We start from the raw sequence: 26,728 nt of genomic DNA, 5'->3' as shown, positions 1-26,728 counted from the left end.
GGACCTCTGATGAGCCAATCATTTAGATAGGGTTAGACATGGATATTGCATTGTCACAAATGGGCTGCTACTACTGCCAGGCATTTGGTGAATACCGTGGTGCGGATGAGAGGCCGAATGGTAGTACTCGGTATTGAAAATGATTGTGGCCTACTGTGAATCTGAGATATTGCCAATGAGGAGGGTATATGGCAATGTGGGCATAAGCCTGTAGATCTAGAGAGCAGAGCCAATCGCCCCGTTGCAGTAGAGGGAGCATGGTGCCCAGGGTTACCATTCTGAACTTCTCTCTGTAGATGTTTGTCAGTACGCGGAGGTCCAGGATAGGACAAATGCCACCTGATTTTTGGGGGATTAGGAAATATCAGTAGAACCCTTGACTGTTTTTCACGATACTGGTTCTACAGCATTGGATTGCAGAAGGGTCGAGAGCTCTGTCTCGAGAAGTGCACAGTGATTTGACACCAGACGTGGAGTGTTCGGTGGTGTTGTGAGGAAGTTTAAATGGTATCCCCGGTTGACGACAGTTAGTACCCATTGGTCTGTGGTAATAGATATTTCTAAGTAGGGGATCATAATTCGCCTTGAAGAGTTCTATCTGGTTTAATACTATATTAACCCCCAAATATCTCACCGGGCCTCTGGTCCATCGATAAGGAAAGAGTTTTAAGAACATAAGAAATTGCCATGCTGGGTCAGACCAAGGGTCCATCAAGCCCAGCATCCTGTTTCCAACAGAGGCCAAACCAGGCCACAAGAACCTGGCAATTACCCAAACACTAAGATGCAATTAATAGCAGTGGCTATTCCCTAAGTAAACTTGATTAATAGCCGTCCGCAGCTGTATGGTGCCTGGGGTAAACCTGAGGAACGATTCGACAGGATAATGCTTGAAGTACGGAAATGCACCAAGCTGAGCATATTGCGATCAAGAATGCAGTCTTTAAGCTCAAGAGGCGTAGAGATAGGCCGCTTGTTGGTCTGAAGGCCTTCCCTGCTAGGAAGCCTAGTACTAGGTTGATGTTCCATAGAGACACCGGCCACTTTAAAGGTGGACGAAGTTGTTTAACTCCTTTCAGGAAGTGAGACACATTAGGATGAATTGACAGTCTGATGCCGTCCGCTTCGGGCCTAAAACAGGCCAGTGCTGCGACTTGAACCTTGAGGGAGTTGAGAGACACCCCCCTTCTGCATGCCATCCTGTAGGAATTCTAGGATCATGGGAATCTTGTCTGTCCTTGGAAGGAGGGCGCGGTCTTCACACCAGACTTCAAATTCTCTCCAGATCCGTATGTAAGACAGATGTGGAGAACTTGCGTGCTCGGAGCAGCATGTCAATCACGGCTTTTGAGTAGCTGCACTTCTTTAGGTTAGTCCTCTCAAGGGCCATACCAAAGAGAGAATCGAGCCGGGTCTTCGTGGGAGATCGGTCCCTGCTGAAGAAGGTCCCTGAATGGCGGTAGACGCAGAGGATTCCCCGCCAATAGTCTTCGCATGTCCATGCACTATGGTCTTCTTGGCCAATCTGGGGCGACTAGTAGGACTAGTCCCCTGTGGTGCTTTATCTTGTGAATGACCCTGCCCAGTAGCGGCCAGGGTGGGAAGGCATACAGGAGGTCTTCCTCTGGCCAGCTCTGGACGAGTGTCGATTCCTTGAGACTGTGGTTCTCGTCTGCGGCTGAAGAATCTGGGGACCTGGGCATTGTGACGGGATGCTAGGAGGTCTATGGCTGGGGGACCCCATTGTTTCACTATCATCTGGAAGGCTGTGTTCGCCAGCGACCATTCCCCCGGGTATAGGCTCTCTCTGCTGAGGTAATCCGCTGAGATGTCTTTTCCCGCGATGTGGGAGGCCGAGATCCCTTGCAGGTTTGTTTCTGCCCACTTCATGAGAGGGTTTATTTCCAGAGACACCTGCTGGCTCCTGTTCCTCCCTGGCAGTTGTTGTAGGCCACGGATGTGTTTTGATAATCTGGATTTTTGCTCCTCATGTAAGCCTATAGGTAAGATCTCAGATTTGTCCATATTAACACGGAATCCAGAGACCCCCCCCAAATTGCGCTAACTCTCTGGTCACTACATTTAGGGATACCTCAGAATCCGTGACTGTAAAAATATCATCTGCATATAACGATATTTTGTAGTGGTCTTTGCCCAACTGTATTCCATGAATGTCCTGTAAATTGCATACCATTTCAGCCAAGGGCTCTACACTCAAAGCAAAAAGTAGAGGCGATAAAGGACACCCTTGCCTTGCTCCTCGGTTAATAGGAAAAGATTCCGTGTAGCCTCCATTGATCTTAATACATGCTCGTGGGTCCGTATACAATGTTTTTACCTAATCCAAAAAATGCCCTCCTAATCCCATCTTTTCCATTACAGCGAATAAAAACGGCCAGTGTACTCTGTCAAATGCTTTTTCAGCATCAGTAGTTAAGAGAAGAGATGGGATGTTGTCTCATTGCACCACCGAGATAAGGTCTAGGATTTTCCAAATATTATTGGACATGGATCGTCTTTGATCAGCTCCGGGATCACTGATCGCAGGCGGATGGCTAATATCTTGGCCAGTATTTTCAGATCAATACTGATCAAAGATATCGGGCGGTACGACCCACATAGTGTCTCATCTTTCCCAGGCTTGGGAAGGATTGTGATCCCAGCTGTATTACCATTGGGTAGTAACCGGTCTCCCTCCCGCAATGCATTAAACATATCTCGGAGGGGGAGCTTCAACACCCCTACAAATATTTTATAAAAGAGAGGCGTAAACCCATCCAGTCCAGGGGCCTTTCCCGTTTTCAGAGTTTTAATAGCTCCCTGAACTTCCAACTCCGAGATGGGAAGACCAAGCGTGTCCCCCCATATTATGTGGAATAGAGGGTAAAGTCACTCGATGTAGATAATTTGTATTTCCTCCTCTGATACAGCATGATCGGTAGTGTATAGGGCTTCGTAGAATCTATCAAAACAGGCTTTAATGTCAGGAGCTCTAACCTGCATGTGTCCCTGGGAATCCTTAATTTGGTGAATATGAGATTGTAGCCGCTGTCCCTTAAGTTTGTGCCAGCAATTTGCTCGGTTTGTCACCCTGTTCGTAATATATCTGTTTTATTAGATCTAACTGATATGCAATCCTATCCGCATCCAGTTCTTTCAAGGATTGACGAGCCTCATCCAACTTTTGGAGTTGTATAGACCTCTGATCCCTTTTGTGGGCCCTTTCTAAATCCTTGATTTGATTTAACAACTGAGTTCTTTTCTCTTCTTTCTGCTTTTTATGATGTGTCCTAAACTGATGAGATTGCCCCTCATTGTTGCTTTCAACCCTTCCCAAATTGTCACAGGGGACACTTCTGTGGTGTTGTACAAGACATAGTCTTCTATTTGCTTTTATATTATGCTACTATACTCGTGTTTGAGTAAACTATCATTTAACTTCCAAAAACGCAAACCCGGATCGAAGTTTGGCAATTCCGTCTCCCACCAAATAGGGGAATGGTCTGACCAAGTGATACATTCAATATCTGCTCTTTTAGTATGTGCGCAGAGGGCTTTATCTATAAAGAAATAATCAATGTGCGAGTATGAATCATGGGGCCTAGAGTAGAAAGTATAATTTTGACTATGGGGGTATAACACCCTCCATATATCAACCAATTGCCAGTCTTGCAGAAGACTGTGAAAAGCTCGTCTATCTCTCTGAGGAGCCCCTCCCTTTCCGGACGAGGTATCCATATCAACTGTATGTACCATATTAAAATCCCCCCGACCACTAAATGTCCCCCATCCAATTTATGTAACTGGCCATTGACCTCATTTAACAGCACTCCTTGGTCCTTATTTGGGCAATACACATTCACTAATGTAAATTTGCAATTGTGAAGTTCCACTACCAACATTATATAGCGTCCTTTAGGTCCCTCAATGGATTCTAAAACCTTCACCCCCAGTGAATTGGCAAACAAAATGCCCACTCCACTATATTTACAGTCCGAGGTGGTGGCAGAAAAATATTTTTGGGAGAAAAATTGCGGGCGGAATAGGTGCTCATGCTTGTGCTTTAAATATGTCTCCTGAATGAAAACCACCGAAGCCTGTAACCGGGATAATTCATTACAAAGCTGCTTTCCTTTCATTGGTGAGACCCTTTACATTGATGGATACAAATTTAAGAGCAGCCATGGAAGGTCCACCATTTTTCTCCTTCAGCAGCCCCCCATTCCACCTGATGATCCCCCATAATAAAAAACACTTGGATGTTGTACAGAATTTCCTCGACCCCACCCCCTACCCCTCCCAACCCCCCTTACCCAGAAATATCTATTGTCACCTCTCATTAGGCAGACCCCTAATGGAGAGAACATCCTTACCCCCCCCCCCCTGCAAAACAGAGTTCAAAACGTTATCCCTCCGGTTCCAGTATAAGAAATGAACGTCCCCACGACTGTCTTTGTAGGGTTTCCAATCTTCCCCTCGTGAAATCTGCATCATAAGCACTGTACCCAGACCTCCTGAAAGATCTTCAAGTTGGCAGCGGGGCTTTATCGGGTCCAGAGGATTTAAAAAAATTAAAGACCTGGCTATTCAACCAGGCATTCCAAGAATAGGACCCTTCCTGCCATTATCTCTCCCCTCCACTGTTTCGAATCGGATTTGATTACTTGACCTTGCCCCGTCTACCTCATTGTAACGCATTATCAGTTAACCATTTAACTATTTAATCTACCTCGAATTTTATTGACCTCATTGTTTTGCATTCTCTGTTAACCGTTAAGCTCTTTCTGCCTTACTCCTCCAGTTATTTTCCCTCCCTGCCCCAGTTTCTTCCCACCTGTTCGATGTATTTTCTAACTTTTGTTTGATGTAAACCGATATGATGTTCACACGAATACCGGTATAGAAAAGCTGTCAAATAAATAAATAAATAAATAAATATTTGCCCGATGTCCTCTTCAGTCTTCGGTCTCCTTTCCCCACACGTTGCCATTTTGCGGGTGCCACCAGTGAAATAGATGGAAGTCGTGGGGGGGGGGGGGGCCTGAAATGCGACCTCTACTCCAGCCTTCTGCAAAATGGCCGCCTTCTCCTCTACCGTTTTCGCCCTAGACGACACTCCTTTTATGGTGAAGATTATCCCGCATGGGTACATCCATCGATATCTATAATGCTCCTTTCTCAAAGCTGAGGTGACAGGTTGAAACTCCCTTCTTTGCTTTAGGGTTGCCGAGGATAGATCATTATATAAAGAAAGAGCATGTCCTTCCCATTCAAATGCCTCAAGCTTCCATGCTGCTTTCATGATGGCTTCTTTAACTGGAAAGCTTTGCAGACAACAGACTATGTCTCTAGGAGCATTCCCGGATATCAGCCCCAGAGCTCTATGCGCTCTCTCGATATGGATTTCTGCAGGTTCACTAAAGTATGTTATATCCTCCACCGATGCTTTCAACAGTGCTCCGCATATAAGCCAAACGACCTCCACGGTGTCAGTATAGGCCGCTTCTTCCGGTAGACCGCGAATGCGAATTTTATTTCGGCACGTGCAGTTCTCTAGATCTTGCAGCTTCAGAGCCATTTCATCCTGTAAGGCATGTAGGCTAGCGATTTCTGTATTAAAATTGTTGATCCGCGTATTGTGGTCTTCCAGCTGAGCTTCGCCTTCCACACGATGCCCCAATTCCTGAATATCAGTCCGAAGTGTAGAGATCGCCGCCCAGAATTCTGCCGAGAGAGTCTTAATATCTTGTTTCAAGTCCTGAAACCACACTTGGAGGTCTTTCTTAGTAAGAGGGACATCGCCGCCCGTCACTTCCACCGAAGTGGGCCGATTCTTGTCCCCATCTCCACTGAGATCCATGGCATCGGAGGCCTCACTCAGGGCCGCAAAACGGGAGCCACCAGCATCGAAGGAGAATTGTAGATCTACCGCTTTTTTCTGGTAGACATGATCTCTTATCGCCCTTGTCGCAATGAGATAAAATTCAGAGAATATTAGCCGCTGGAACCGGAGGAATTATGCCATTTCTCTTAGGGGAGTAACGGAGAAAAGATTTAAGCCGTCATCTTGGTCGGATGACGTCACTTCCCCCTGAACAACCATGTTTTAAGTCTCTTTTTAAACTGTGTTAAGTTGGATTCTAGTCTTAAGTCTGTTGGACGTTTATTCCAAATTTTAGGTCCCGCTTATGAAAGAGCTCTGTCCCTGACAGAAGTCAGTTTTGCTGATACCAATGAAGGGATGGATAGTAAGCCTTTATTTGAAGATCTTAAAATTCTGGGAGGTGTGTGTAGCCGAATTGATGCGTTTAACCATTCTACATTATCTCTATGAATTGCCTTGTGCATGATACTTAATGTTTTATATTGAACTCGTTGTTCTATAGAGAGCCAATGTAAATCCTTCAATATCGGGGTAATGTGCTCTTGTTTTTTCGCCCCCGTTAGTAACCTTGCAGCAGAATTTTGCAAAATTTGCAATGGGCAAATTGTAGAATAGGGTAATCCAAGAAATAGTGCATTACAGTAATCAGTCGAAGTGAAAATTAGGGCCTGTAGCACAGTTCTAAAATCTGATGGATTTAAAAATGGTTTTAGTCTTCATAGCATTAAGAATTTAAAATAACATTCTTTTGTTTTCATTGCAATATGTTTTTTAAAATTTAATTCTTGATCAAAAAAAAAACAAAACTGTCAAGATCTCTTATTTGGGTACTTTGTATTTATTTGAAAATTTTTTGTACCGACATTAGTGGGGGGGGGGGAGAACATCACATTGGTTTACATAAAACTAAAATATAGCAAACAGGCTTTACAGAGAACTATGAACTGTGTAACAACAGCTTAGAACTATGAACTGCATTAAGAACAACTATAATATAGCAACAGGTTAAAATTAAGATCGGATAGCGGAAAAGGGAGTATGATCATAGGCTTTACATCTAGTATATATATTAGGGAGGGATAACATCTAATGTATATATATTGAGGGATAACAGCCTATCACAAAATTAGGGTCTGAATATTTATACCACATAGCATATTACAGAGAAGCATAGTCATTACCTATATTTACAAAATTTACAATATTTATACTGCGTAGCATATTACAGTGTAGCATTGTCATTACACGGGCTTTACATCTAGTATATATATTAGGGAGGGATAACAACCTATCACAAAAGCAGGGTCTAATTAATTAGCATAGCATAGTATAGTGTAGCATAATCATTACAGTTAAAAGATGTGAAGGCCAATATATATCAGCAGGGGAAGTGTGGAGTAATATTGGTTAGTGGCTATCTAACAAACAGCATCAGTGGAAAGTACTTAGGTTAATTTGAATGTTTTCAAATTGAAAATGGTGACTAATATCTGTGGAAATTTTCCTTTCCAACAGAATGAGTTCTGTTTTCTCGATATTAATACTCAGTTTCATCTGAGTTAGAAGCTGTTTTATAATATTAAGATACATTGCTATCAGTTGATAAGTGTGCCTTTTGAAACCCCAGAGCTGATTGGACTAGGTAAGTGGCATCAGCTTTTCTATTGACCGGTGGAACTGTGCCAGGGTGCTCCCAGTTACGTTGCAGTAAATCAAGAAGTTCCTCATGAACCGGTATTGCCATGATTTCCTTAGGGGCATCAACAAATTGCAATACCTCTAGCATTTTGTGCCTTGCATCCTCCTCTGTTTGCAAATTAAAGGGAATGGATTCAGACATTTCTTTGATGAAATTTGCAAATATTAAATCCTCAGAAGGGGAGCGACGGCGTTCTTCTAGAGGTGAAGGTTCTGAGAGGAGTTCATCCGAGATCTGAGAATCAGAAGAATGTCACCCCATGGATCATACGGTGCATCACCAACACCTTGAGAGTCTCTAGGTCGAGGTATGGATCCAAACCCAGCCGGATCTGGAGGTGGCACCAATGGAAAGCATGGTAGCACCAATGCGGGCACAGAGAATGGTGATGGCATCGATGGAATCTGTTTTTTCGAAGGCCATTGGGGCGGTAGCAAGCCCGATGGCCCTGGAACTGGCTCCGGCAAACTTGGTTCCTCCTCCAAGGACAAAGGAATGGGTATCGGTGGCTTTGGAGGTGCCGATGGTACCGTAGGAAGCGGTGCCAATGGTAATGCACCGATTAAGGTATCCAGTGTTTCGAGAAGCGGAGTCAGCATGGTAGGAATCGGATGGGGTGCCTGTATGGGGGCCGGTGCCGGTGGAGACTGAAATCCACGAAGTGCTTTGAGTACTGCCTCTTGGACCATCCTGTCCAATTCCTCCTGGAAGGCTGGTGTTAGTAACACAGCCACCGGGGGTGGAGGCTCAAAGGGCGTTGCCGGAGGGTCCACTTGTATCAGTGGAGTTTCAGCTCCCAACACCGGTATGGGTGGGGAATGCCACGGTTTCCCGGGTCCAGAAGGGGATGGGTCCCTTATCCCCGGGACTTCTTGGCCAGTGGCTCTGTTGGTGCCGATGGCGATGGCCCACCGGTGGCGACATCGGAGGAAGCGCTTCATCGATGGCGATGACTGTGCTTTTCCAGATGTTCAGTCCGTTCCTTCTCGGGCACCGATGAGGAAGATGTCGATGCCTTCGAGCGAGAAGATGGCGAAGGAAGGTCACCAGTGGCCTTCTAGCACTGAGATTTAGGTGGCGACGGAGTCGATGAAGATGAAGGCTTCTGACTGTGCAGTCTTGGCAGAGGTCGATGGAGACACTTTAAAAAGGAGTTCCATCTTCTCCAAGCGGGCTCTGTGACCTTTCGGAGTCATTTGAACACAGCTGGTGCACTGTTGGACGTCGTGAACAGGGCCTAAGCACAAAACGCACACATCGTGCAGGTCCGTAATGGACATGGTTCTTGGGCACTCGGGGCACTTTCGGAACCCGGTGGCCATGATTTTTGAAAATTATAGACGGCATGCGGTTGGTGGCCGTCTGGCACCGATGAAAAAACACTGCCGGGAACAGACCGCAAAAGACGAGGTAAACTTACTGGCGTCAGCGGAGGACAGTGGTTGATGGGGGACACCGGAATGGGGGAAACTTTTTGGATTTTAAAGTTTAGTTTCCGTGAGGAAAAAATTGTGAGGTATTCTCATAGAGCTCCAGAATCTGCGAGGCTACTGCTGTGTGGGGAAAAAAAAAAGAGACTGAAGGGGGATCCCTGCTGGATGCAGGGTCGGTGCCATGCTGGGCATGCTCAGTGTGCCAGTCAAAGTTCTAGAAACTTTGACAAGTGTTCCGTGATTGGGCTCCATCCTGATGATGTCACTTACATATGAGGACTACCATCCTGCTTGTCCTGGCAGAAAGGCAGCCCTTTTATAATTCCCCAAGGCCGGGCAAAGGGGATGGCAGCTCATCTGCGACTCCTCAGGGCTAGATAGGGAAGGTAAGCAGGCCTTCCCGTGGCTCCGCAAGGTCCAGCAAGGGAAAGTCTTCCTGCGACTCCTAATTTTGTATATCAAAAGGCATTAATCATGTACCCTGGTGATATTAGTTTGCTAGCCACATTCGATACCATTAATCTTTCAATCCTATTATAGCAATTAGAATCCTTGTGCATGGCTTCAATTGCTCTTTCTTGGTTTATCTCTTCTTAGTTTTCATTCTTAAGGGGTAGTCCTTGGTAATTCATGCTCAAAATCTCTCTTTATCTACTGGGGTTCCACAGGGATCTCACAGATTCTGTTTATGTTTCACTATGTACTTTACTATCTCAAATGGGTCTTGCATTTAAATTATATGCAGATGATGTTCAGTTTCTAGTGTCCATCTCCTCATTTTTCAAAGCTACAGTTGACAAATTGGTGTGCTGACTATATAAGATAGAAATATGGTTTACTCCAAATAGCTTGATACTTAACCTAAGTAAAACAGATCATTGTGCTCTCCCGTAAAGAGCTATGCAACATTCTTGACCAGTGGCTATTTGAAGGCTCTACCAGTCCCATCAAATCTTGCACCCGTGATCTAAGGCTCAAGACTGACTCTTCTCTCTCCTTCTGCCCCCAGAATCAAATCGGTTGTCCACACTTGTTTTTTCAAACTATGTTTATTACGTTCTTTAAAAACTTTTCCTGAATAGCACAGATTTTCAGACTGTCACAAGCTTTTATTCTAAACTCACTGAATATTACAACTCTTGCTATGTGGGTCTCCCAAATTCTTTTTTAAAGGCTCTCCAGCTAATACAAAACTCCACATTTCTGGTTATTCTAGACGTGACCACATTACACCTGCACTGACAGAATTACACTGTCTCCCATTTTTTTTGACACATCAAATTCAAAATTCTGATAGTTTTTAAATCAATCCATGGATCATTGCCACAACGCTTTCCAGGGCTGCCAAGATAAAGCTCTGAATGCCCATTAAGATCTTCTTCTAGACATCTGTTGGAGTTGCCTTAACTCAAGCTGCTCTGTTTGAAAGACATCCATGAAAGGATGTTTCAGGTAGTGGGTCACACTCTTTGGAACAAGCTTTCAGAACCATGAAGCTTGGATCTGATTACTTGCGGTATAGGAAAGTATTAAATATCTTTTCTTCTGCTTTAGCCTGCCTTTAGGTAGCGAGAACTAATTTCTTGGACTCCGGGACTGGTAAAGAATACATGTAGTCTGGGACAGATTGGACATGGTTTTATTGTTTTTGTCCATTTTATATTAATGTGTTTTATGTTTTGTCAAAAATTTCACTATGAATGTTATACTTACTTGCTGAGAATTGTAGATAAGTGAGATACAAATTTTTTTAAATAAATTTAAACAAAAAACTTATGTTCTTGAATATAAGGTATATAAAACCATTTGTTCACATTGTTAACTTTTTTTTTATTTATAATTTTAAAGAACATAATATTTCTAATTGTTAACACAATTTTAACCCTTGCAACTCTTGGGAGTGTCCTCTTACCTAGGCAAACAATAGGCATGTCTGCTAGTTCTCAGATATAATCAGGAAAGGTGGCAAATTTTTTAATATGGACTGCAAGTCCCAGATAAGGATAAAACAGAGGGGGAACAATCTCTGTAGGTATTCAAGCTTGTTCAACTGATAAGTGGGAGACATCTCTAACAGGCAGACCAGCTGGGCCTAATGGTCCATAAATGCCAAAATCCATGTTGCTATTTTATAATTAATCATTCATATAATACTAGTGAAGTCAACAATAGGGTTTTAAAACAGTAGCCATTTAAATACTTAAACAGTAGGTAAAGTCTTACTGTTTAATCCTTTTAAAACGCTAATGCCTGCCATTGTGAGTCAGGGACCTGCTCAAGTTGGCATGCTCTGCGGCACTCCATGTTGAGGCATGCTAGGCCACTATTGGCTAGTATGGGAAGTATGATGGCATGTCGAAAAAGAGATAAGGAGAGCATGGGTATGTCAGGAGATGATTCTAGCAGCTGCACATGACTCAGTCTTCATTGCATTTAATGTTTAAAGTGGGTAACCATTTAAATTTCATTAGTTTAAACCATTAACTTATTAAATAGTATTTATGCACATAGTGCACAGCAATATTAAAGATATTTCACACAGTAACAATGTCTCTGCTCATGAGAGGTTACAGTTTAAGTGAGCACTGGGAGTGAACTGGTGCTCCAAGTCATATAGTGAACTGTGGATGAGGAAATTCAATGAATTTCTTTAATATTAACACAAGTCTACAATGCCAATCCATAATAAAGCACTTGTTAAAAAAAAAATAACTTGCCTTCATCTTGGCAGAAAGTTTACAATAAAAATAAAAGTCCAACGGAATCAGATTAAGACTAACAACTATCTCATGGGCCAACAGCTCCTCCTACTGCCTGAGTCAAGCAGTCAAAACCATGCATGAGCAGCAGGGATGCTAGGACTCCCTGGAATGCATGAGAAACCTCTGCATATCCTAGCAGCTATGCACATATTTCACAGATCAAACACCATAATACAACCACAGAGAGATCAGAATAAAGTACTTCTTGTACCTTCAGAGTTAAACTGGAGCTTGAAACTGTAAATATCCCTCTATTAATAAAAGTAAGGTGAGAATGAAAGCACTAAATAATGCCACAGGACTTTTTTACAACTTCAGTTTACTAGTTCAATTCCCTACTTTTATACTGTAAAAAGAATAATTTCAAGTCGGCCCATTTTCAGTCGCACAAAGCTGTGGCTTAGAAATCAACATTTAGCCACTTAAATTTAGGCTTGGCTTTTGTATGCTGTGGGTTAGTGACAATGTTCCTCCTTCCCCTGAGAATCCATCATGGGCAGTCCAGTTTTATTTTTGTTTTGTTTTTTTTGTTTGTTTGTTTTTATTTATGCATTTTCAAATTATACAAGACAATCTTGAACAGAAATATGAGACTGAGTAGAAAAGGTAATGAACTATTACAATCATAGAATGGGATAATTATACATACTCAGGTCCTTAATACAAGTCCTCAATTAGAGGGAGATCCAATTCCCAACCCAAAGAAAAATGACAAAAGAAAGAGCAATAGTCAAAACAGCAGTCATTATCTAAGGGGAACAACGAGTATGTTTACAACTGGAGGTTATCAGCAGCACTAGGAGTTTTCCCAATCAAACACTGGGTGGATCATAAAAAATATAAGAATTATTCTGATTCTTAATCATGCACTTGCATGGAAATTTCAAAAAGAAAATACCCCCTAGTTGCTGAATCTGCGGTCACATCAAGAGAAATAATCTTCGCCTTTTTTGGGTCTGCCTCGAGACATCTGGAAAGATCCTAACTTTAAAGTGTAAAATAAGTGATCTGTGATGGAAATAAAGTCTCAGTAACCAATCTTTATTTGGTTCAAGAGCTAGAGTCACAAGTGTAGCTGAGACAGCCAACTCTATATCCGATGTCTCCAGCATTGTAGAGAGATCCATGCTTGGTTCCACTGCTGAAATTAATGGTGTCATTCCGTCTCCTTGTGTATCACCGACAGCCCTTTTGAACCATGGTAAATAGAATATTTTGGACACAGGAGGGATTGCATTTTCAGAGACCTGTAAAATCTCCATTAAATACCTCCTAAACATCTCCCTAGGGGGTATTAGGGGTACTTTAGGAAAATTAATGAATCTTAAAAACTTATTTCTCACAGCATTTTCAAGATTTTCAATTTTTAAAGCAGTATTGATATTTTCTTTAATCACAGCAGTCTGAGACTGTTGAACAGAGATCACTTGATCCCGTATAACCGAGAATTGTTGGCCCAGTTCTGCCGCTGTTAGAGAGTACCGAGACTTTTCCCTCCAGATCATTATATTTTGTTACCAAAGGAGAAAACTGTTGAGAGATTGAACTCTGCAGATCTACAATAGCTTCCCAAATAGTCTCCAGTGAAAAAACTGACGGTCTCTGCGCAGCAGGTAGCATTAAAGGTGGTATTAACGATAAAGCTTCACTAGTGCTGCTCTCAAAACCTCCCGGTCCGACATCTCATGCAATATGCTAGATTGAAAACTGGACTCACAGCTGCCGCCATTGCCCCGTCGTTCCCTGCAGGATTTGGCTCGCCTGTTCCCAGGTCTGTCGACATCTCCCCTGACTCTTGGGGAACTCTGACGGCTGCAGGATTACTGGGTGGTATTCCCTTGACGGGACTCAAAGCTGATAGCCAGGGAGAGAGGGGAATTCAATTACCCTTCCCCTCCCTCCAGCGGCTGAATCCCCGACACTGAACTGCTGCGGAGGACGTGGGCGTCCATTGGGCCCGACAGAGAAATCGGAGGGGCCGCAGGGAATGGCCCTGACCTGTTTCCGCTTTCTGCCCATTCAAAAAGAAATAGTAAGCAAGAACTATTGTTTTAAAGGAAATGCCTGAGAGAGCCATCACGCCATGCTCAGTCTATCGATCCGCCATCTTGGATCTCCTGACCCCCTACCTTTTTTTTTTTTTTTTTTAATAAACAGCAGTTAAATTTCAACACCTAGCCACTGTAAGAGGAAAAATCTTACTCCAATGAGATATAGCCGCCTAATTTTCTAGTTGGGCAACTAGATCCTGCTGAAGATGTACATCTAAATTATTATGCACCAAAAATGTGTTTCCAAATGCAATCTAATCTCAGATCAGATCCTTCACTGCCTTCAAGGAGGAAAGGCTGTAAAGGAGGAAATTTACAAAAAATCAAAATTGCTTACCTTGTAATAGGTGTTATCCCAGGTCAGCAGGATGTAGTCCTCACATATGGGTGACGTCACTGACGGAGCCCTATCACGGAAAACTTTCTGTCAAAGTTTCTAGAAACTTTTGACTGGCACACTGGGACTTTACTATGAGCTAAGTACTGCAATTTTGCTGATTTTCATGAAAGTTATGCTATAAGTGAATTTTCAATTGATATACTTCGAGTTCCCGTGGCAATATGGACTGATTTTAGTGAATCATAAAACCTAAAAAAATAGTTTAAAGATACAATAATAAAGAAATGTGACCTTTCCATGGTGGGTCTGATTGATATACAGACTCGTTGCGTATTGGTCCTACAAAACTCACTATAGTATTGAATTGTTTATTATGTGGCGCATTATAATCATAAAAAGATTGACCAGGAAACCAGTTGTTTAAATATTTTGTACTAAGAAGCAGTCAACCATTAGCAGCTTCAAGACCTGTATCTATGGGTGTCAGATGTCGATCATGGATGTCTATGAGGTTTTGTTTTTGTTTTCTTTTTTAAAGTGCTTGGGCCCCCAAACATGATATGACTAGTTACTATAATCATGAATGCATGTCCCTACGACTCAGTCTTGGGTCTGGAAAATGCAGTATCTCCAAAGAGTTCTTAAGGGTAAGCATACACAAGTCTGGAGATTGGAGATGATCTTCATCCCGGAACAGAATACCTTCGACTAATGCTATACCATCCAGCAAATGCTCCTCGCATTGCCACTCAGTGACAATGGCTCTCACTCACATGGCACTGGGTTTTGGATCCATCTCAGATATGGGGTTGAACAAGGCACAGAAATGCTCGATGCTGATAGGCAGCACATATGCGAGGCCCATTCCTGAGGCAGAGCTCATTGGAGTTGAAGAAAAAGAAAAGAAATTACACAGCTCCACAGTTGAGAGGTCATCATCGACACCAGACAATCAGTTCATATTGTTCAGGTGCCTTTGTGCTTTATGGTGCAAAAGGTCCTCATGGTGCCTGGTCAACTTTTCTGCCCAGACCCTTGGCTGCCCAGGGATGTTGGAGGTCTTTGTATGGAGCGCATACTCTACTGTGCCGTCAGCATGAAACTTGAGTCACTGGAACCAATTCTGTCCACGATACAACTGGTGGACCCATTATTTGGTTTATGACCCAAGAGCAATACATTGTACTCCAAATGAGGTCTCATCATATACAGAGGCAGTACAACCTCATTTTTCCCCTGCTACCAATTCCTCTTCCTATGCATCCAAACATCCTTCTGGATTTTGCTATTCCCTTATCTATTTGACCACTTTAAAGTAATCAGATCTAATTACCCCCAGATCCTGCTTTTGTCTTGTGCACAGCACTTCACCACTTGTTTTGTACCATCCCCTTGGGTTTTTGTAACCCAAATGCATGATATTTTCTACATTAAATCTTAGCTGCCAGACTCTAGACCATTCCTCTAGCTTCACTAGATCCCTCTTCATTTTTCCCATGCCTTCTAGGATGTCCACACTGTTGATAGCTGCAAAAAGGCAAAACCTTCCTGATAGCCCTTCCACAATATCACTTACAAAAATGTTGAACAGAACCAGATCGAGAACAGATTTCTGAGGCACACTACTCATAACCCCCATGAACTTAGTTTACTATTACCTTCTGTCACCTCCCAATTAATCATTTCTAACCCAGTCACTTTAGGGCCCATAACTAATGCATTTCAGGCCTGATTTACTAAGGCTTTTCTCCCACTGTATGTCTATAGAAAAAAATGCTTACTAAATGAAACCCTCTGTTTTTAATTCACCCATTTGGAACAGTGTCAAAGGCCTTGCTGAAATCCAATTAGACTACATATAGTGTGCTCTCATGATCCAACTCTGGTCAGCCAGTCAAACAAATCAATTAGATGTGTCTAACAAGAGCTACCTCTGGTAAAATCATGCTGCCTCAGATCCTGTAATCCACTGGATTTCAGAAAATATGATATCCTCCATTTAGTAGCAATTCCATTAATTAACTTATCACAGGTCAGATTAACTACCTGTAATTCTCAAACTCCTTGTTATTTTCAATTTTTTGAAGAGGAAACACATCCATCTGTTTCTCGAAGGACTCTCCTGGAGCATTGGCATGCATGAAAACTTCTAAAGAGGAGAGGGATTTTAAGCTCTGAGCTATAAACAAAAATAACCTCAAACAAATTCAAATTTAGTCTAGAAATGACTGTGATCCTGTGCAATTCATTTTATTTCCCTATGATTTCTCAAATGTAATTGATTATTTTTATTGGTGACTGTGGTACTAACATTGTTCTCTCTCCCTGTTCAGATATATCAAAGAAAGAAGGCCAGAAGTGGTATTGTAAGACTGAAAGAAGTCAAGGGTCACTGCATAGACAAAGATGAGGAAAAAGCAGAAACATTAAATACACACTTCATTTCGGTGTTCACTAAAAAAAAAGACCTTGGGGAAGGACCATTGCTGGTTGGTATCAGCATGAATAGGAGTGGGGTAGACATAACCCCAATTTATGAAAGAAAATGTATGGGAAGAACTAGGAAAACTGAAAGTGGACAAAGCCATGGGACTGGATGAGCTAGATCCCAGGATACTGAATGAACTCAAGAAGTGCTGGCAGGTCCACTGAAAGGCCTGTTCAATAGATCATTGGAAACGGGAGTGCTGTAGCAAGACTGAAGAAGAGTGAATGAGGTCCCACTTCACAAAAATTGTAGCAGGGAGCAGCCTGGAAACTACAGGCCAGTTAGTCTTACCTCTGTGGTGGAAAAACTAATAGAGATACTTCTGAAGGAAAGGATAGTGAACTATCTGCAATGCAGTGAGGGTTGCATGATCTGAGGCAGCATACTTTTTACCAAGAGGAAGATCACATCAAACAAATCTGATTAACTGTTTTGATTGGGTGACTAGAGAATTAGATAAAGGAAGAGAACTCAATATGATTTATCTGGATTTCAGCAAAGCTTCTGATACAGTCCCACATAGGAAGCTCATGGGAATGAGTCCCATGGTGGTGGAATGGATCCGAAATTGGTTGCCTGACAGACGACAGCAAGTAGTTGTAAATGGCACATATTCTGAGGAGGGAAGTGTGATAAGAGGAGTGCCACAGGGACTGGTCCTGTTCAATATCCTTGTGAGTGATATCATAGAAGGGTTAAAAGGAAGAGTATCTTTTTGCAGATGACACCAAGCAGTATATTGTTAATTTTATTCATTCATGTTTATGCAGTGTATTGTTAATTTTATTGACTGTTTTTAGTTGTTTGAATTTGTGTATGTTTTGATTAATTCCTTGAATTGTAAAGGTGGTATATAAACATTATTAAATAAATAAATAAACAAACTGACATACATGAAGGAGCAGAGAAAATGAAAAGCAATCTAAAGAACCATGAGGAGAGGTTGAAGGTTTAGCTGCAGGGATTCAATGCCAAGCTGTATGGAATCATGCATTTAGGTGGCAGAAATCCAAAGGAGCTGGGGGGGGGGGGGGGGGGGTAAGACTGATGTGCATGGACTGGGAAAGAGACCTCGGGGTGAAAGGGTCTAATGATCTGAAGGCAAAGAAGTAAATGTGACAAGAGAGTGGTTAAGGCCAGTGGGATGCTGGGTTGCACATAGAGACGCATAACCAGCAGGAAAAAGGACATGATAATGCCCCTGTACAGGTCATTGGTGAGGTCTCACCTGGAGTACAATCTTCAGTTCTGGAGACCATATCTCAAAAAGGATAGACACAGGATCAAAGCAGTCTAGAGAAAGATGATCAAATTGGTGTAGGGTCTGTACCAAAGGAGTTATGAGATGAGACGGAAGGATTTAAAGATGTATAAAAAGAAAGAGTACAGGAGAGACAAGGGTGATATGATACAGACTTTTAAATACCTGAAAGATATTCATAAAACTACAGGAATCAAATCTTTTTCAATGGAAAAAAAACTGTACAAGTGGTTATAGCATGAAGCTCAAAGGGATCAAGTCAGGACCAACATCAGGAAGTATTTCTTCATAGAGTGTTGGATGCATGGAATGTCCTCCCACTGGAAGTAATCAGGGCAAGTATTGTAATGGAATTCAAAACATGGGATAAGCACAAAAAGATTCCTAATGGAAAAACGATGGAAATTAAAAAATGAGTAGGGTAACATGCACAGAGAAACAATAACCCTAAGAATAAAAAAAAAAAAATATATCAAAAACCTTGCTGGGCAGAATGGAAGAACCACTTGGGACTTTTTATGCTAACATTTACTGTTACTATGATTAATTTCAGGCATAAGTATCCTATCACACTAACCCAGATGAGGCTGCATATGTTTCTGAATTACAGTGTCTTCTAAAACTTCACACCCTTGTACATTTTTCACATTCTGCTGTCTAAAAAATATAAAATACTTGCATTGAAGTAGGAGTTTGTTTCACTACACTACACAAACTAAACTTTCATCATGAAAGAATGCTTATAGAAATATTTCAAAAGTAAGAATAAAAAACTCAAAAATAGACTACTCTTTGTTAAAGCAAACCCATATTATTTATTTAAATTTATATTCCGCTTTTTGCACTTTTTTCAGTGCTTCAAAGTGGATTACATTCAGGTACTGTAGTTATTTCCCTATCCCCAGAGGGCTTACAATCTAAGTTTGTACCCGAGGCAAAAAATCTGATCTGGTTCAAAAAATTGCCAAGTCCCATAATAAATTAAATAGAACCCACCTGTGCCCAATCACAGCAGCTGAGCTGATATGAATACTCCTGGATGAAGAATCAAGCATTTCTAATGTATGAAGCAAATTTGAAGCAAAGGTCAAAACATGCTGAACAATAAGCTGCAGAAAGAACTCTGGGACAACAGTGTTCAATGGTTCAGATTGGGAGGAGGCTACATGAAAATTTCAATGTGAATGAATATATCCCTTTGGGACTAGGGCTGCCAACTGGATCAACCTGAAAATCTGGACCCAGTCCTGGTTTTACTCTCCTGCATGCAGACTTGTAATCTTGCTTTTTCTTACGGAATGCACTAGAGAAATGAGAACAAGTCCCTGCCTGCAATGGGGTAAAAACCAGGACTGGATTAACCTGTCCTGAAAATCTGGACCCAGTTGGTGACCCTATTTGGGACACAGTCAGGTTCATCATTGAGAAATGGAAACAGTTTAACACCACCAAGACACTGCCATAATCAGGTCAGCCCTCTAGTCAGTACCCATGAGTTAAGGAAACTGCTGCAGGTGGTCACTGTGAGACTTAACATTACTCTACAAGAACTGTACAGGTCTCCAGCTAAGAGTGTGGAACATGTCGACTTTTCAACAACTTCACGATTACTTCATAAACATGGCCCTTATAGGGGGGTGGCAAGCAAAAGCACCTGAGGAAAATCTCAAGATGTAGCGCATAGCGTTTGCAAAGAAATACTTAGGGGACCATTGCACATATGTGGGAGAAAGTTTTGTAGTCTGTTGAGACTAAAGTGGAAATTTTTAGTCTCAATGCTAAGCAATGTATATGGCATAAAACAAATATAGCACATCACCCTACTAATATCATGCCTAAAGTAAAGGCATGGTAGAGGCTGCATATGTTGTGAGGATGCTTTGCAGCAGTGGAGATAGGAAGACTTGTAAAGATCAAAAGAAAAACAGATGGTGTAAATTACAGGCAGATCCTGGAGGAACACCTGAGCTAGCCTTCTACAGGACTGGAGAGAAAAGATAATTTTTCTGCTGAAAAGTGAATCAAGCACAAAGCAAAAGCAACAATGGAGTGGTTCAGCAAGAAGAAAGTGTATGTCCTTGAGTGGCCCAGTCAAAGCTCAGCACTGAATCCAATCGAAACTCTCTGGCAAGACTAGAAGTCTGCAGTCCACAGATTACCTCCAACCAATTCGAAAAAGCTTGAGCACTTATATCACAAAGAATAGGCCAAAACTGCACCGTCCCGCTGTGCAGACACTTATCCTAAATGACTCATGGCCATTATTGCTGCAAAAGGGGCTTCCATCAGGTATTGTCAAGAATGAAAAGACATATAATGAAGACCTTTTGCTTTTTTATTTTTAAATACTTTTGGAATAGTTCTATAATTGTTCTCTCACAATTAAATGTAGTGTATGTTGTGTAGATCAATGAAAAACTACCTTAATGCATTTTTATTTGTATTTTTTAGACTATTTATTTATTTTTAATTTTTATATACAGAGGTTCCTGTATGAAATACAAATCACTCCGGTTTACATGAAACTGTAACTTTGCCCAAGGCTGTGCGTAAAACTGTATATTAGCCTGAGGCAGTACATAGAACAGTAGAATGTTAAATATGTTAAATAAGATAAATATAAATAAGTAACATATAACAAGAGAGAATGTATACAGTGCATATATCAAGTGAATGAATAAGGAACATGTAACAAATGGCTGAACAAATAAAGCTGTATAATGATTATGGAACATAATAGCCAGAGAATGAAAAACATGTAGCCAGTGAGAGAGTACGGGATTTATTGCCGTTGGGAAAATAAACCTAAGTCTGTCCTCACATCATAGCAGTTTTAAGTGTCTGGGTAAGCTTGCATGAAAAGCCAGGTTTTTAGCTTTTTTTTAAACTCCCGGTGGCTTGGTTCTAGTCGAAGATGTGGGGGGAGCGCATTCCATTGATGGGGGCCTGCAGTAGATAGTGCGTGCTTCCTTAGTGATGTGTTGGCTGGTGGGGCATGCAGTGTGCCTTTGTATGCACTTTTGATGGGTCTAGATGAGGTATGTGGTCGGAGTTGTGTGCTTAACATTGTGGGAGAGAGGTTGTGTGTCGCTTTGTGAATAGTTGTGAGAACTTTGAAGAGGATCCTGTATTTGATAGGCAGCCAGTGTAGGTTCCGGAGGATGGGGGTAATGTGTTCTCTTTTGTTAGAGTTTGTGAGGATTCTAGCAGCGGCATTTTGAACCATCTGTAGAGGTTTGATGGTGCTGCTAGGGAGTCCAAGTAGAAGGGAGTTGCAGTAGTCTATCTTGGTTAGGATAATGGATTGTAACACCAGGCGGAAGTCGTTGAAGTAAAGGAGAGGTTTTAGGTTTTTGAGGACTTGCAATTTGTAGTAGCAATCCTTTGTGGTGTTTATGAATTTTTTTAGGTTTAGTTGGTTATCGAGCCAGGCTCCTAGATCTCTGATGTCAGTTGAGAGATTCAAGTTTAAGCTGGTAGGTTGAGTGGGGCTTGCTGGGTTGAAAGGGGCGAGATTGTGCTGGTCATGGGAGATATAGAGCATCTCGGTTTTGTTGGCATTAAGTACTAGTTTGAGGCTGGAGAGAAGGTCCTTAATAGGCTGAAGGCAGTCATTCCAGTGAGATATAGTTTTTTGAAGGGACTCTGTGATCGGGATCAGAATTTGAATGTTGTCCGCGTAGAGGTAGTGAATAAGCTTAAGGTTTGAGTGTAAGTGGCAGAGCGGGAGCTGGTAAATATTGAAGAGAGTGGGTGAGAGTGAGGATCCTTGAGGGACTCCCTGGTCTGAGAGAACTGGGTGAGATTCTTTATTGTTTATCCTGACTTTATGGAACCTGTTGCATAGGAATGACTTAAACCAACTGAGAGCTGAACCTTTGATGCCTATGTTCACTAGTTGATCTAGGAGTACTGTGTGTTTTACCGTGTCGAATGCTGCGGACAGATCTAGAAGAACCAGGAGAAAGGATTTTTTTTTATCCAGGTTTAAGAGGATAGTGTCTGTGAGTAATAGAAGTAGGGATTCAGTATTTAGAGATTTGCGAAAGCCATATTCAGCCGGGGCGAGTATGTTATCTTCGAGGTATTCTGAAAGTTGCTTGTTTACTATTTTCTCCATCAGTTTGGCAATCGGTGGTAAGTTAGCAATGGGGCGGAAGTTAGCAGGATCCTTTGGAGAGGCGTTTGGTTTTTTTAAGAGAGGTTTGAGAATTGCTAATTTTAACTGGTTTGGTACCGTGCCTTGGGATAAAGAAGTATTTATAATTTCCGCTATTGGTTTCGCGATGGTATTCGGTATGGCGATGAGCAAATTTGTCAGTAGAGGATCCGATGGGTGGGAGGATGGTTTGCGTAACAATGTGAAAAATGTATAAGAAGTGAAATCTTTTACAAGAGATTGTAGCACAGTGAAGCTTGGATGAAGGATGCAATATTAACCCAAAATGAATACAATATTGTCAGTGATAGAATGGAATTCAAACTCAGGCACCAGAATTCCTTCTGCCTCTGAACTCAGTGCTCTGATCACCGAATCATACCTCCTCCCAACATGCATGCCAAAGGATCATAGAAAGGATCTCTCTCTCAAGACATTCTAGATTTAAAAGTTAACAAAGAACAACTGGTATATTATACTACTGCACTTATTTGCACAGCAGTTTGCTATCTGCATTTGCCAACTACTTTTTTCATCATTTTATAAAGCATGTCCAACTATCAAACTTACTTTGAAACAAGCACAGCAGCAGCATCCTGAGCTTTATCATTGACCAGCAAATATGCCTGCAAAAGTGAAAAAAAAAACAAAAAACAAAAACTAATTACCTACTAAATAGGTTGCTCAGACAAGACCCAGAAACAGGCCAATAGTAGATTCCTGATGTCGTCCAGTGTATAAAGTATCATTAACCAAAGAGAGAATTTGAAAGGATTAAGCAAACTAGGTGGTGGCCTAGAGTGCCAAGATTTTGGGGGCAGCAAAATCCCATCAGTGTGAAGTCTAAATGGGTACTATACTGGAGCCAATATTACCAAAGAAGGAAGCACAGTCCTGGAGCCACTGCTGTGGGTAGGAGGGGGCACTGTGCTGGAGCTGCCACCAACAGGTAAGCTGGAGAAGCGTGTAACTGAAGGTTCACTTAGGGAGTCAAATAGGTTTGCACCGGCCCTGAATACACTGACAAACTCTAATCACGTGGGTTATAGAAGGCAAAAGTAGCATTATTATGTAATCAAATTAAAAGTATTTTCCAATTTTAGGATTTTCTCCAACATTTTTGAAGGCAATTTTCAAACTGCCCACAGAAGTGCAAAATCAATGGCTACCTCTTACCCACAGATTTTGCACCAATTTTGAAAGCTAAGACGTTGCCTTTGAAAATTGCCTAAGAATAAGTACCAGCCTCTTTTTTTGGTTTGGATAATTTTTTTAAATTTAAATCACACATGTACTTAAAGCCCCTTTCCAACCCTGCCCCCGAGAAAGCTTTCTTTCACCACTAATGAAATTACACACTTTGCAGCACTACGTGCGAAAGTTTACTCACACCCAGGGAGGGCAATTTTCAAAACCCTATTTCCGTGGGTATAAGCACTATTTTAACCACAGAAAGAGAAGCAGCAAAAACAAGATTGCCTTTTAAGAACCTTAAATGTTTCAACTAAATTTGCCCTGAAGAAGCCATACAAGCGAAATGCTGGCCACATCAGCAGTTTTGGTAAACCAGTAATTTATCCGCTGTTCTGCTCAAAACTACAGTTGCCTTGTAGCAGCTATCCAGGAGCAGCAATGCTCACTTGCAATCGGTGATTCAGAGATCTTTAATATCATCTATGAACATCTTTTTCAGATAAGTGTGATTACTGCTACAGCTCCTTTTTGAATAATGTTCATTTGCTGTGTTCAAGACAACTATTATATTATTTAGAAAGCACTATAAACCATGGGGGGTCTACGACCAATGATTACAAAAGCTGAATTGATAATCCTGTTACAGATATCAGTTTGTTCTGAGGTCTTTTTTTTTTTTTTGCCTAAACAGACAAAAACAGCACTGAATAAATGAACTTTTCCTCACTACCTTGAAGTACTGATACACTTTCTGGTGAAGCTTGCCCTGGATTTGGATTCACAGTCTCTGGATTTGTAATCTGATTTACCTGTAGCAATGGTTTTGAAAACTACCCTCTCAATATAGTACCCACCCGGCATGAAGACAGTTATTTTAACACAGAATGCATCCCTTCCAAGCAAGTCCTCTGAAACATGCCCATTCATTCATTCACATTCTTACTGCCTACAAACAATAATAAAGTAAGATGTGTTCAGGCACCCACATCATCCAAAAGATCACTACTAAAGAGAACTGAGCTCTATGGGGCCGATGCAATATGCTGAGCCGACTCTTAACGAGCAGTTAGACGCGGGTAAAATAGGCACTAATCAATCCCCTAATGCAATAAGGGGATTAGCGCCTATTTAACGTGCATCTAATGCAGGGTGAACGAGATAGCGCTCATCACATGCAAATGAATGAGCCTATTACTCATTCCCTCCCAATGCAAAAAGATAAATGTGCGTCTGAGACGCACATTTATCGCTCAGATATTAACGCCTGTCTGGAGCAGGCGTTAATAGCTGAGCGCATTGAAAAGAAATACAGAAAAGCAGAACAAACTGCTTTTCTGTATCTCTTTTTTAAAGTTAAATAAACAACTCGGCAGACCGCCGAGTTATGAAAACAGACGCAGAGTTTACGGGCGGCGGTCTTCATAACTCGGCGGTCTGCCAATAATGAAAATGGCAGCCGATAAACTGGGAGCCATTTTCATTACTGGCAGACAGGCAGCAGTGGCGGGTCGTGCTAGGAAGGAGGCACTAAGGTCGGCAAGCAACCCTAGCGCCTCCTTACTAGCGCGACCCCCTAATTTAAATATTGCATGGCGCTCCCCCTTTGGGGCACCATGCGCGCGTTAAGAGAGCGGGTGCTGACTGTTCAGTGCCGCTTTCTACGCGCCTTTATTACATCGGCCCCATGTTAGCTTTTATTTTTAAGCGTTGCATTCCACATTAATCTCTTCTTTAGACTGACATTGATAAAATCATGAAAATGGAAGCTAATTTTATTTTTGCTTATCATTATGTTCTAATGATAAACAAGAATAAAATTAGTTTCTACAACCCACATGACTAAAGTTTAAGTTGGTGGCAGTTTTCCTGTGAAAACACTGCTCGATTCTTAACAAGCAAAAACAAATACACCACTCATAAATAAAAAATACTACTGAAAGTTCAAATAATCCACTTATGCCACTTAGCTTAATGCTTTTCTGTAGATGAAACTGCCAAAATGACACCCTCATGAAAACCAGTTAGCAACAGTTTCAGTACTCCAGCAAGGTAGTATTATGAGACAGCACTCACTTTTGCTACTTCCAGTATGTGATCCATTACCGACATGCGAGTAGACCCTGCTTCAGCTATGTTTCCATCAAAACGTGCCAAGTCAAAAGGTATAAGGCAGGTCATGGAGAGCCAAAGTAGCAGCATGTACCGGGTCTCCCAAGTCTGGAATACAATTACAATCTAAGATAAATGCATTAAATAATCACTTTATATAAAGCAAGTAATACAATTTCAAGAACTTTTCAGAGAATTAACATTCAAAGACATTAAAATGTCTGGGAACATTTGCTTTGAAAAAGTAGCCACTAGGGAGAAACATAATATTGAACAAGTATTTAAGGCGTAGACAGAATAAAATGTGCTCAGCAAGTACATATTACTAAAATGTAGCACAAGACATCTTCACTGAATTCTTAATGGAAAAAATCCTCCTTTGATGCTTCCAACTCCACCTCACTTACCACAAGTCCAAATTACATTAACAGTCACCCCTCCTTCAATCTCATCTTGATCAGTTCAACTCGCCCCCATACAGTATACCAAGTCTGACTTCAGAACAATCTCCCCATGAGAGGTAGAGAAGACTCTCCAGACATCCTTTAGATCCTATCTATCCCAGATTCACCTGTATCCTGAACTATAACCTAGTCCCCAGGCTAGCCACCATAACTCAAAACTTCTAACCTGCTCATTTAAACTGGCTATTACCAAACTTAGCTTGAAGAAACTAAGCTCTAATCCAAAAATAACTAACCACTGTCAGCCCATCTCCATCCTTCCTTTCTTATCCAAGTAAGTGGAAAAAGGTTCTTACCTGCTAATTTTCATTCCTGGAATATCACAGATCAGCCCAAACAAATGAATTTTGCACCCCTACATATGTTATCTACATATGTGGTGGACCTGCCCCCGGGTACTACCATATTGGCAACAAATTGGCGACTGGATTAATCGACTGTTTGATCTTCAGATTACCCCTACGCCTTATTCAATGTTATTGGACAACCCAATTCTTGAATTATCTGCTTTTCAACAACGCCTGTGCCAGCAGATGTGCATGGCTGCCAGATTGGAGTTGGCCTGCCTCTGGAAGAGTCCGGATATTCCTCAAATGCCTAAGCTCGTCAAACGACTACAGAATCTGAAATTGCTTGAACACGCTACTGCCTTACGCCATAACAGACTGACAGCTTATCACAAAGTCTGGGACCCTTTTGCCACGTGGAGCAGTACCTATACTCCTGGAAATACTGACGTGGACTCTGACTCTTTACATTTTACTTACTTAAGAGATAGTATTTGTTAGATTCAGAAAGGATATGACTACTAAAGGTGATGCCTCTCTTTTAATGCTGAAAACTCTGTCCTGAAATGCAGACTACAGCATTTACTGCTTGAGGCC

The 26,728-nt window shown here is 41.7% G+C and overlaps 1 protein-coding gene across 3 annotated transcripts in view; it reads right to left on the bottom strand.

Annotated features, from left to right (window-relative positions):
• The window catches only part of TBCD (tubulin folding cofactor D), a 974,871-nt gene that overhangs the window by 915,873 nt on the left and 32,270 nt on the right, over window positions 1-26,728 (bottom strand). For all 3 annotated transcript variants that reach the window (XM_029600281.1, XM_029600283.1, XM_029600282.1), the window contains exons 6-7: window positions 25,345-25,488; window positions 22,648-22,703 (exon numbers count right to left, since the gene is read on the bottom strand). In XM_029600281.1, coding sequence (XP_029456141.1) covers window positions 22,648-22,703; window positions 25,345-25,488 — 200 coding nt within the window. The remainder of the gene's footprint in view (window positions 1-22,647; window positions 22,704-25,344; window positions 25,489-26,728) is intronic.

The sequence above is a fragment of the Rhinatrema bivittatum genome, chromosome 4 (genome assembly GCF_901001135.1).
Source record: "Rhinatrema bivittatum chromosome 4, aRhiBiv1.1, whole genome shotgun sequence".
NCBI classification, from domain to species: domain Eukaryota; kingdom Metazoa; phylum Chordata; class Amphibia; order Gymnophiona; family Rhinatrematidae; genus Rhinatrema; species Rhinatrema bivittatum.
This window is presented reverse-complemented; position numbering and strand designations above follow the sequence as displayed.